Here is a 12190-nt window from a genome sequence, read left to right as displayed (position 1 = left end):
AATTTATGGATGAATTTTAATTTTATGAACTTGTATATGTAATTGTAGGCTTATAAATTAAAATTTTCTTATATGGTCATTATGGACCCCATGGCAAAACCAAAAAATCGAGTTTCTCTGCCAAAATCAGAAAATCTAGTTTTCCGCCAAAACCGCAAAAATGAGTTTTTCCGCCAAAACTGCAAAATCGAGTTTTCCCGTCAAAACTGCAAAATTAAGTTTTTCCGCTAAAACCGCAAAATCGATTTTTCCCGCCAAGATCAGAATTGTTGTACTTATGAACTTATGTATTGTTGTACTTTTGAATTTATGGATGAATTTTAATTTTATGAACTTGTATATATAATTGTAGGCTTATAAATTAAAATTTAAAATTTCTTATATGGTCATTATGGACCCCATGAAAATATGGGTGTTAGTGGGTATGGTCATTAATGGACATGGTTCTTAATGGACATGGTCACTCTCTCTCCGCAAACAATAAATGGACAAATGGATATGGGCTAATGGACATGGGCTCGCCCAGTTTACAGCTCTATATGAACGGGCCCGTGGAATAGCTTTGACGAAAGAGAGATTCCAGTTTATTTTCGAACTGGAATCGGATATACAAACTGTATTGAAACAAGGGTTTTGGACCTTTGATGATTGGGGAATGGCGATGGAGAGATGGGTAGAACAGCCTCCGAGTAACTTCCTACAAACGACGGCTGTGTGGATCAGAATTTCCAATATCCCGGTCAACTACCTCACCTTTAAAACCATTGGTGCGGTAGCAGGAGCCATTGGTTACATGAAAGTGATTGAATGGGATCCTGAGAAACCCTTACTACAGGACTACGTGAGAGCACAAGTTATTATGGATCTTAGCCTGTTAGTCCGAGAGAAGAAGAGCATAACATTACCAAAAGGATGTGGTACAGCAGTGGTAGATGTAGATTACGAGAGAATCAGGAAGAAATGCTTTCACTGCTTCTTCAGATTATCACATGAGAAACATGCTTGTCCTCTCTTAAAAGGCAATCCTCCTGGAAGCGTCAAAGGAAAGGAAAAACATTATGTCGTCAACTTGCAAAGGCTTTCGCAACGTCAACACAACTCCACTCTATCTCAGGACATAATGCCGTTGTTTGTTCCTTCAATACCCCCGGGTTTTGCACCGCCTGCTGGTTTGATAGCTCCAGAAGTGTTTGAGCAGATACAGTTATACATGAACTGTATTGATCCTGAAGAGAGGAGAATCAGAGAGTTCAGAATGAAAAAGGCGCTCGATGACTTATCAAAAGACTCGATTGCTCAAAGAGCGGGCTTAAGAATATAAGGAGCCCCAGTTTTATCTAACCGTCTGAATAAAGATAAGGGATTAGTCTTTGATTTCAACAGAGCGAATGTGGATGTTGCTCCTGAAACTGTTGAATCCTTTAGTCACACAGAACTACAGAGAAGACATTCTAACAACAGGAGTCTCCTTGCGATCGAGATGGAGCAGGGGCCTGTATCAGAGACAAGGTTCAACATATCTCATATGTCGGGAATGATGAATGATCGAAGCCGTAATGTACACCAGGCGCTCGGAACAGAACAAGATGAAGGTGACACTTTTGGCTTAACACCAACTCCAACTTTTGGAGGTTTTGAGATTGGTAGTGGTTTCTCAGCTCAGGCTAGGAACAATGGTGGGAGCAGAGGTACGTCGAGGAAATGGGCTTCATGGACGCGTCGAGGAAAGCGTAATGCGCAGGGTAGCCAAAAGGCGATGTCAGAGAATGTAGCGGAGAGTGTATTGAAGAGGAAGGCTGATGAGGAGGTCGAAGTCTCGTCTAAATTGTCAAAGTCAACTAGAGGTTTGATGGTTCACCAGAAACCATCCAGTCCTCAATGACAACGCTCAGTTGGAACTGTCGGGGAGCATCCTTACAGTTCGACGTCTAGAGGAGATGTGCCGTGAGCATCTTCCAGACTTCTTGTTTCTCCTAGAGACTTAAAACTCTAGTGATCACGTTGAAGGATTTAAGAGATCGTTGGGTTATGACCACATTTTCTTGGTAAATCCAGCGGGTCTCAGTGGTGGTTTGGCATTATTTTGGAGAAATTCACATGAGGTGGAGATTTTGTCAGCAAGTGACAGAATAATTGATGTTAGAGTGAAGCATAGAGATATCGTCTACTTCATATCCTTTGTATATGGAGATCCTGTTCGACATAAGCGGCATATAGTGTGGAATAACTTGAAGACTATAGGGTTGAACAGGAATACATGGTGGTGCTTGGTTGGAGACTTTAATGAAATGATGAACACCTCAGAAAAAAGTGGTGGACCGTTCGAGAAGAATCTTCATTCTACCAGTTTCGTTCGATGGCAAGAGACTGCAGAGTTAAGGAAATTCCTAGCTCAGGAGACAAATTTTCATGGGCTAGGGTCAGAGAAGTAATGACCAATGGGGTGAAGGAGAACGTTTGGGTATAGTGTAGACTCGATAGAGCCTTTGGGAACGCAGAGTGGTTTCGTCTATTACCTCGTACACACACTTTGTATCTAGAACGTCTTGGTTCTGATCACAGACCTATACTCTCGAATACTATGGGCACAGGCATGCAACATAGGGGTCGCTTCATGTATGACAGAAGATGGAGTAAAAAACCTGAATTATTGGAGCTCATACGTAAAGGCTGGAACTCTTCTCAGAATAATAACGGAGGATCAGTATCAGAACGTATTGATTCCTGCAGAAAGATCCTCTCCAAATGGAAGCGTAACGACATCAGTAACTCTAAGAAAATGATTACGACGCTGCGAGCAGAGTTAAAGGAAGAAGAGATGAAGGTAGCTCCTGCTATGCAAAGGATCATATATCTTAAATTGGAACTGGCAAAGTTGTTTCAAGAAGAGGAAGAGTACTGGAAGCTTCGTAGCAAGAACAACTGGCTACAGTCGGGTGATAAAAACACCAAAATCTTTCATGGATGGGCTAAGACTAGGAAGATGAAGAACAACATCCCGAGTCTCATAGATTCTGATGGAATTGAGCACACATCAGAAGAAGCTAAAGGAGATGTAGCAATAAAATATTTCTCAGAGTTATTCACTTCATCACAGCCTACTGATGCTTCAGAACTGCTCCGAGGTTTCTCCCCAAGGGTAACCGATCGTATGAATGAGAGACTGACCAAGACAATTACCAATGCAGAGATAAAGAAAGCAGTGAAAGCTATAAAGTCATAAAGAGTGATAGCTCACCTGGGGCAGATGGTATGACAGGACACTTCTTCCAGACATTTTGGGAGATCACGGGACCACAGATCATAGCAGAGGTAAAGAGATTTTTTGAGGAGGGGGCTATACCACAAGACTGGAATTACACTCAGCTCTGCCTACTACCAAAAAACCGAACCCCTCTCTCATGACGGATTTACGCCCCATCAGTTTGTGTGCAGTCTCGTACAAGATAATTTCTAATATCTTATGCGCACGTCTGAAAGGTATTCTTCCCTCATTGGTGTCACCGACGCAAGGAGCCTTTGTAGCATGTCGTCTGATATTTGATAATCTACTAATAGCTCACGAGATGGTACATGGCCTCAAAACTAACCCGAACTATAAAGGAGACTACATTGCGATTAAAACGGACATGTCAAAGGCCTATGACCAAGTTGAATGGGATTTCTTGGAGGTCTTATTTCAGAGAATGGGTTTTGACAGGAAGTGGATTCAGTGGATTATGATGTGCATCCGTTCAGTCACTTACACAGTTCTTCTTAACGGTCAGACTTTTGGGAGGATCACACCGGAACGAGGCATAAGACAGGGCGATCCGTTATCCCCATTCTTATTCATACTATGCGCAGAGGCACTTGTACACGTGATGAATAGAGCCGAGTTGGAGGGGAACATCACTGGAATGCGATTAACGAAGAACTGCCCTTCTATTCAACACCTACTGTTCGCTGATGACAGTCTCTTCCTCTGTCAAGCGACACTACAAGAGTGTACCAGTTTCCTGCTATGCCTATAGATGAATGGTAAAGCTTCAGTACAAGAGATCAATTTCTACAAATCTTCTATTACATTTGGTGCCGACATCTACCCAGTAATGAAACGCCTTATAGCTGAGTTGTTGGAGATTGAGAATGAGGGTGGAGCTGGTATTTATTTGGGACTCCTAGAATGTTTCAGCGGCTCGAAACAGAAGGTACTAGCTTTTATAGGCGAGAAGCTTGGTAAAAGACTTAATGGATGGTATGCCAAAACGCTTTCTCTTGGTGGAAAGGAGGTACTCCTAAAGTCAATTTCTATGGCTCTTCATGTATACGCCATGTCTTGCTTCAGATTGACAAAACACCACTGCCAAAAAATCATGAGTGCAATGTCGGCCTTATGGTGGAATGAATGTAGTGATAAGAAAAAGATTCACTGGGTATCTTGGCCAAAGCTTTGTATGCCGAAGGAATTTGGCGGCTTAGGCTTCAGGGACATAGAAGAATTCAACCAAGCCTTACTGGCCAAACAAGCTTGGAAGCTCCTTAACGAGCCTCAGAGTCTTCTAGCACAAGTCTACAGAGGTAGATACTATGCTAACAAGGATTTTTTGGAGTGTGGTAAGGGTTATAGGCCATCTTATGCTTGGAGAAGTATTTTGTTTGGCCGTGAGCTCCTTGTGAAGGGACTTATCAAGTCTATTGGTAATGGGAGATCGACATCAATTTGGGGAGATAAGTGGATTATGGACGAGGTACCTCGACGGCCTTTTAACCGCCAAATGCTCATTGATGTTCTCCTTACGGTCTCATCGTTAGTAGCTGACCCTGGCTCATGGAATAATGAGAAACTCATAGAGCTCTTCCCTCCTAATGAGGTCCACCGAATTCAGCAAATGTTACCAGGAGAAGTTGACGACTGCTATATGTGGGCCTACTCAAGACATGGAGCTTACACAGTTAAAACTGGTCATGAGCTGATAGCTAGAACAAAGGCATCGTTGATGGGGCCATGGTCACAAGAAGATCAGGCGCGTAATGCTCTGAAGAGAAGAATATGGAAAATCCCTACACTACCCAAAATTCGAATGTTTTTGTGGAGAGCTGTGTCTGGTGCGCTTGCGGTTGCTGAATGCCTCAACTCCAGAGGTCTCGGCGTTGATATTACTTGTAAACTATGTCAAAGTGGACCAGAAACCATCAACCATGTCTTGTTCCAATGTCCAACAGCTTCACGTATATGGTCTTATATCGGCATTGCTCTACATTCTACATTCCTGCAACGTCCTCTTGACGAGAACCTCTCAGTGGCTTTTGATATAATGGAGGATAGGAACATACCGCAGACCTTAGCTCGCTCTATTCCATGGGTATTATGGTTAATATGGAAGAACATGAACTCTATTCTGTATGCCGAGACACAGGTTTCTCAAGAGAAAACATTCCGAGACATGAGGGAGGAAGTGGAACAATGGTTCTTGCTGAACGCTGTCCCACCACGAGATAATATGGAGAGACCTTGTTTGCATAATAATGATAGATGGTTACCACCGGAGGAGGGAGTGATCAAGTGCAATATGCACGCCAACTGGAGGAGTTCAGCCTTACATAGTGGCATAGCTTGGATAGCAAGAGACCAAGATGGGAATGTGTCTTACCATGCACGCGATGCGATCACTCACGCACCTAACCGTATGGTAGCAGAGATACGGTGTGTGATTTGGGTGCTGACGAGTCTTAATGATATATGAGTTACAAAAGTGATCATTGCATCAGATTACGATGAGGTGATGGAAGCTATCAAAGCCCCTCTTCAATGGCCAAGGCACAGAGGTTTATTACAACAGGTGATAAAGCTAACGGAGAAATTTGAAATAGTGGCTTTTGAAGGAGAGAAAACTACAGCGAATGGGATTGCCCGTGATATAGCTAGAAGCGTTTTGAGAGATGGAAGATTTCAATCCTATTTAGCGATGGGAGGCCCCTCTTGGCTTCATGACCGGATTGCTCGAGAAAAGATTTGAAGCGGCTCTTGACTCTTATTTAGAGTGTTGTCTGCTTTCATTTTAAATTTACTACCGTGTGGTAGAAGGCATTGCCTTGGTGTTTTATAACTTCCTATGATTAATATCATTCCAGACGTTCAAAAAAAAAAAAATCTCAAATAACATTTTTCCGCAAAAAAATATTTAAATTTGACCAAAATAAATAAATAAAAATATTAGATTCTTTGTTTTTCCTAACAAATATCTTATTTCTTTCCATTGATCATAAAATAAACTTATTCTTCATTAAATTTAGAATAAAAATCATTCCTTCTAATTTTTATTTTTATTTTATTCATTTTTTTCTATTAATTTCATGTGTTTATGAGATAGGTGCCGGTTGAACCATATACAACATTGGATGCACACTCTTCACGTTGTTCCAGCTAGTGCTATCTTTGTTTTAACACTGACTGTATTTCTTAATCTGAAGGTTAAAAACACATATTCCCTAACATCACACACACCTCTTAAAAAATAATTGGAAGGAAAAAGATACCGAAAAAAAAAATACAAGAGAAAGAATATCAGCAGGTGCCAAAAACAGAGCATGAATAAGAAAACATGCTAAAGACTCGACAACCAACATGTTAGTTGCGTCATGTCAGGACATAGATACTCCATTGGCAGCCTCTGCTCCGATAGTGGATTTCAACCAGCGAGGACCCCCATTCGCCAAATAAGATTGGTAGCGATGGTCTATTGTAACACTGATAACAATGTTTATAGCGACACTATTCTTGTCGAGAGAAACATGTTCTAAACTACAATTCTCAAAAGAATTTAGCTTATAGCTATCTTAATATCATATTCCCTTTTTATTTATTGTATTATATTTTGGTTTAGACAGCAAGCCTAAATAGTAACACTATTACCAATGGTTTCACGCGAAGTCTTCTTCTCGGTGTTGGCGGTGATTAGTGGTGGAGGAGATCTCGCAGATGCGATTGAATCACTCCGGTTAAAGAATCACCTGAGTCGAGATGTTTGCGGTGAAGAAGTGTTGGAGTGGTTGGGCCTCCGGAGAGTTCTGCCGGTACGGTCAGGGGCTCGGCGGAGAGTTGCATGCGGCGGCAGCTCTCTCCGTTTCTAGGGCTTCAATGTTTGGGCCTTTGGGCCGTATTTCGGTTGTTGCCCTTTTGTATCTTTCCTGGGCTAGGCCCGTTTCATTAATAAAATTGATGGAAAAAAAAAAAAAAAAAGTTATGGCCTGGAAAGGTGGTGTTTAAGTGGCCGAATCCAAATCCTTCACCTAATTTGTAGAAATTAGAAACTATATCGAAGAGGTAACAATAAGATGAGCTTGCTAAGACGCGAATATGGGCTAAGCTTGCAGTTTTAAAAGGCAGCTGCGTCAAGGGCCCGATATTCAGATTTTACTTTCTTTGATTGCTTTCCGTTTACTTTCGTTTCTTCTTATTTGCAAATTCGAAAAGAGAGCTGACCAATGAAAAATTATGGGAAATTAATCAATTCAGATAATATCTGCCAAAAGTTAGCCCTAAGGCGTACGTACGTTGAACCACTTATTGGAGCCACTCGAATGATAAATGAAAAGCGCCCAGCAAAGTTTCAAGTTCCTACGACATTCACCTAACACAAAATTTTAGAAAATTTTGAACTAACCTGTTTTTCATTTATGATTATGATAGTATAAATATACTGTAATGAATAAAGAGAAGCCCTAGCTGATAATGTTTGCGCTGTGTTTTTTACTTTTTACTGTTTTGATTTCACATACCGACAAATTTGGTAAAACTAATAAATAATAATTATGACCACTAATAAAGGCGCATCTTCATAGGCTTCATTCGGTTCAGGGGAACGATGCTACCGAACCATGGTCACCGCTGCATCCACGGAGAAGACTTGCTCCTTCGAGTCAACGCGCAAGACCGTGCTCAAGTTCCAAGAAGTTAGCCCGTGGGCCACGTTTGGACACGTGGCGGCAAAATGGAGCAATCCCGGAAGCAGTAGACGGGGAGGCAAAAATCCACATAGTTGACATAAGCTCAACGTTTTGCACTCAGTGGCCAACGCTTCTAGAAGCTTTGGCCACGAGATCAGACGACACGCCACACCTGAGGCTAGCCACAGTAGTGGTCGCTAATAAATTCGTCAACGATCAAACGGATGAGAGAGCTTGGAAACCGAATGGGGAAGTTCGTTAGGCTCATGGGAGTTCCTTTTAAATTTAACATTATTCACCACGTTGGAGATTTGTCTGAGTTTGATCTCAACGAGCTCGATGTTAAATCAGACGAGGTCTTGGCCATCAACTGCGTAGGCGCGATGCATGGGATCATGCCTCGTGGAAACCTTAGAGACGCTGTGATGTCGAACTTCCGAAGGTTAAGGCCGAGGATTGTGACCGTGGTCGAAGAAGAAGCTGATCTTGTCGGAGAAGAACTAGGCTTTGATGATGAGTTCTTGAGATCTTTTGGAGAATGTCTACGTTGGTTTAGGGTTTGTTTCGAGTCGTTGGAAGAGAGTTTTCCGAGGACGAGCAACGAGAGGCTGATGCTTGAACGTGTAGCGGGACGTGACATCGTTGATTTAGTGGCTTGTGAGCCGTCGGGTTAGACGGAGAGGACAGATCGACTGCGAGGAAGTGGTCGAGGAGGATGAGGAACGGAGGGTTTGGGGCGGTGGGGTATAGTGATGAAGTGGCGGATGACGTCAGAGCTTTGTTGAGGAGGTATAAAGAAGGAGTTTGGTCGATGGTACCGTGCTCTGATGCCACCAGACCAACGTTTTGCAATCTATCGGTTTCACGTTGTCCTCTCCCCGCGCCTTTACCGTTTCCTTCTATATTTGGGAACCTTGTTGGAAGGAAAGGTGAGATGTTGAGCAATCCTGCATCAGATTCTCTGTACAGAGGCTCACTGGATATTCACGCCATACCAGTGGTTACAAGCTGGAGATCCTGGAGCGCGATTTTGCCATTTATAAGCTATGGATTGATCAAATATGAACTATTGCTACTTTTCAATTGTTACTGTCTACTGTTGTGCACTATAAGAGTTACAAACAGCATGATGACGATGCTTGGTGATGATAATAATGATTATGATCTCTCTCTCTCTCTCTCTCCATTGCTTAAGGGATCAGTAACCTGATGCACATGCACCTTACGGGCGTCGGAGCTACTGTACAGTCCCACGGCTCAAGCATGAGGAATCGATTGCTTCCCAGCTGCAAGCGCATTGACATTCTCGACTAGATACTGTCTCGGGAGCCTTCCGACCACATTACCTTCCTCGTTCCCTTGTCTATCGAGGAGTGCGAATACCTTCAACACCAAACTCATCCAGCTCTTGCTACCATTTCGTGTTGTCCAAATTTAGCATCACAAAGTTCACTTTGTCAATGCAAAACACAATTAAACTAAAGACAATAACACACAGAAAAAGACTTTGAACTTTAGCACTATAAAAAGCTAAATTAGCATCTAAAGAGCTCTCTAACCTATAAAAGAGTAAAACTAAGATTCAAATCCTTTCCTAAGCAAGTGGCTGAAGAACAGACCCACTCTTGTGTGGTACTGCTTCTGCAACTAGAAGAATCTTCAAAGCTTTAGTTTGTTCATTAATATCTAAAAGTTCAAAAACCATTCCTAAACAAGTTCCAATATATCCATTAAAACCAACAATACAAGAGTGGGTCTGTTCTTCAGACAGAATCTTGAATTCAAGCTCTAGCTTGTTGTTCATTAGCCTTCTACAATAGCCAAATCCATTACTAGAGAAGTTTCCCTAATCAACTAAACAAACGCCACGCAAGATTTGGGTCTCTTTTAGCAATAAGAATCTCCAAAGCCCTAACTTGCTCATACTCATTTACCAAACAAGTTTTATAGAAAGTTCTAGCGAGATGTTTATATATCTATCTACAGAGGCTTCATTTTTTCAAGAAAGATTGTGACCATCAAAACACACACATATAAAAAGAGCAAGCATTTACTTGAATTGCTGCTCGATTTTGTAAACATCAGGGGCTAGTTCTCGACAAACCTCACACCAATCTGCATAGAAGAACTCAACTACTGTTCGACAAAGCCTAACCAAAAAAGGAAAACATTAATCATTTCGTATAAAGCTCAACCTAACCAAGATAAAGAGTCCAACCTAACCAAAATCAAGCCTTGTCTATAGAAACAAGGCCATTTACAGAAGCAGCAGCGACTCTTCTATTTACATCCTTGTTTGGAGACTCGGGAAACAAGGCAGCAGGTGAAATTTCACTAGCCGAGCCATTATCCTGAAGCAAGGGGAAAAAAACGATTGCTTTTAGCTAAATTCACCATCAACCTATATAACAAAATCGAAACTTGAGCACGAACTCGAGAAGCTCGGTTGATAATTTCGATTGATTGATGGAAGGCTTAACGAAAACACTAAGCGAGCTGCCATCGTTCACTAGACAGAGATGAAGAACACCCACACAAAAGGTTTCAACGTCGATGATTATCAGAATACAGGAAGGGATCAGAGATTAGCAAACATACATTTTAATCTATTTATTTATTTAAATTTTTTATTTTTTTTATTAACATACTATCAATCGAGTCGAATTAAGGGTTTCATTCCAATGATGAAACGCAAGGAACATGAGAAGGGCAGCTTGGAGCCGATCCCTCTTGATCTGAAGAAGATGGATACAGTGACGACTAGATCGCCTGCAAAGAGGGTGGTGACCCATCACCAAAAAGAAGTCTACGAGTCAAGGGACAAGAAGCTACATGTCCTCCTCCCTTACGATATGGAGGTGGAGACACTGACTAGATTGCCTGGAAAGTCGCTTATGAAGTTCCTATGCGTGTGCAAGACTTGGTATTCCCTTATCCGAAGCCAAAGATTCGTGGCTTCATACTACGCTGCGAAGCCATCCCGTTTTATAGTCGCTTTCACCAACAATGCAGGTGGTGATGATCCCAAGCGTTTGTTCATCTTGTCGGGAGAGGAGGAAACTTCTTCTTCTTTGGTTGCCAATCTAGACATGACAATACCCTCAGTGACCTTGCCTCACGGCGCCTACAAGTATTTTTCCGTCCATGGCTTTATCGCTTGTTTTGAGATGTCAAATTTCATTATATGTAACCCTAGCACGGGGCAAGTCCTTACCTTTCACTGCAAGGCACCGGCCACATCCTTGGGATACGATCCTGTTGATGATCAATTCAAAGCATTGACCCATGTGACATCTAACTATGATCATAACCCTAGTGTCATGGTGCACGAGGTTATAACACTTGGACGAGGAGGAGTAGTATCTCGTACCCAACTTACCTCCCCGCCTTATTACCGTGTAACTAGGGGACGATGCATCAATGGTTTCATGTATTATGGTGCTTATGCTCCATGGGAAAGTAAGACTCCTGTGTTTGTGTGTTTTGATGTTAGAAACGAGAGGATACTAAGTTTTATCACAACGCCTCCGGAGGTCCTGGTTTGGCGGGCTTTTACATCATTGATAGAATACAAAGGGAAGCCAGCTGTCGTTGTACCAAACTGTTTGGGAGTAGGTGGTTCTTTCGACCGTTTTAATCTTTGGATACTGGAGGATGTGACCAAACATGAGTGGTCCAAACAAACATTTGAGCTTCCCTTGTCTTTTCCCTTCACTCTTGGGATGGGTCAGCGTATGATCTCCCAAGGAACCAACAAGGCTGGTGAAATCATTTTCTCCCCAACAACTCTGCCAGGCCGTGCCAAGCCCTTCTATGTTTTCTACTTCAACCCAGACACGAAGAGCACGAGAAGAGTCAGGATCCACGGAGTCGCTGATACTGAAGAGTTCTGGAGCCGTTATGGACTCACAAGCATATGCTGCGTCTCTTTCTCACCCCAACACAATGATAGTATTGCTTTTTTATAAAAATGTGTTTGAGCTTGCTTGATAAACAAAACAAAACTAAACTCTGGGGATTTTTTCTTTTTATCAAATAATTATGCACCAAACTTGTTTTTGTTATCTTTAGCGACTCGCATTTGTTTCTTTTTCCTTCTTTATTTTGTGTTTATTCTAGTTTCACAACTCTTTTACTTATATTTGTATATACTTGTGTATTGTGTAATATATGCACTAGATCTCTTTTGTATATACTTGTGTATTGTGTAATATATGCACTAGATCTCTTTCAACTTGTCTTGCTGCCTGTGTTCTCTGTT

At 41.9% G+C, this 12190-nt stretch overlaps 2 protein-coding genes and 1 pseudogene across 2 annotated transcripts; all 3 read left to right on the top strand.

Annotated features, from left to right (window-relative positions):
- The first annotated feature begins 484 nt into the window (after positions 1-484).
- On the top strand, positions 485-1321 carry LOC106372802 (uncharacterized protein At4g02000-like). The gene has a single exon (XM_013813080.1). The coding sequence runs from the start codon at positions 485-487 to the stop codon at positions 1319-1321; it is 837 nt and encodes a 278-aa protein (XP_013668534.1).
- Positions 1322-6897: 5576 nt separating this feature from the next.
- On the top strand, positions 6898-9523 carry LOC106372801 (annotated as a pseudogene).
- A 180-nt stretch (positions 9524-9703) lies between these two features.
- LOC106372799 (F-box protein At1g30790-like) lies at positions 9704-12165 on the top strand. Its single transcript, XM_022694507.2, has one exon. It carries the CDS (start codon positions 10449-10451, stop codon positions 11895-11897), a length of 1449 nt encoding a protein of 482 aa, XP_022550228.1. The 5' UTR covers positions 9704-10448; the 3' UTR covers positions 11898-12165.
- Positions 12166-12190: the final 25 nt, after the last annotated feature.

Source organism: Brassica napus, chromosome C1 (genome assembly GCF_020379485.1).
Source record: "Brassica napus cultivar Da-Ae chromosome C1, Da-Ae, whole genome shotgun sequence".
Classification (NCBI taxonomy): Eukaryota; Viridiplantae; Streptophyta; class Magnoliopsida; order Brassicales; family Brassicaceae; genus Brassica; species Brassica napus.
Note: the sequence above shows the minus strand (reverse complement) of the source record. Positions and strands in the feature narration are given on the sequence as shown.

Excerpts from the sequence above, each read along its gene's own strand:
- LOC106372799 (XM_022694507.2), top strand. The coding sequence starts at position 10,449 with ATGAAGAACACCCACACAAAAGGTTTCAACGTCGATGATTATCAGAAT.
- LOC106372802 (XM_013813080.1), top strand. The coding sequence starts at position 485 with ATGGACAAATGGATATGGGCTAATGGACATGGGCTCGCCCAGTTTACA.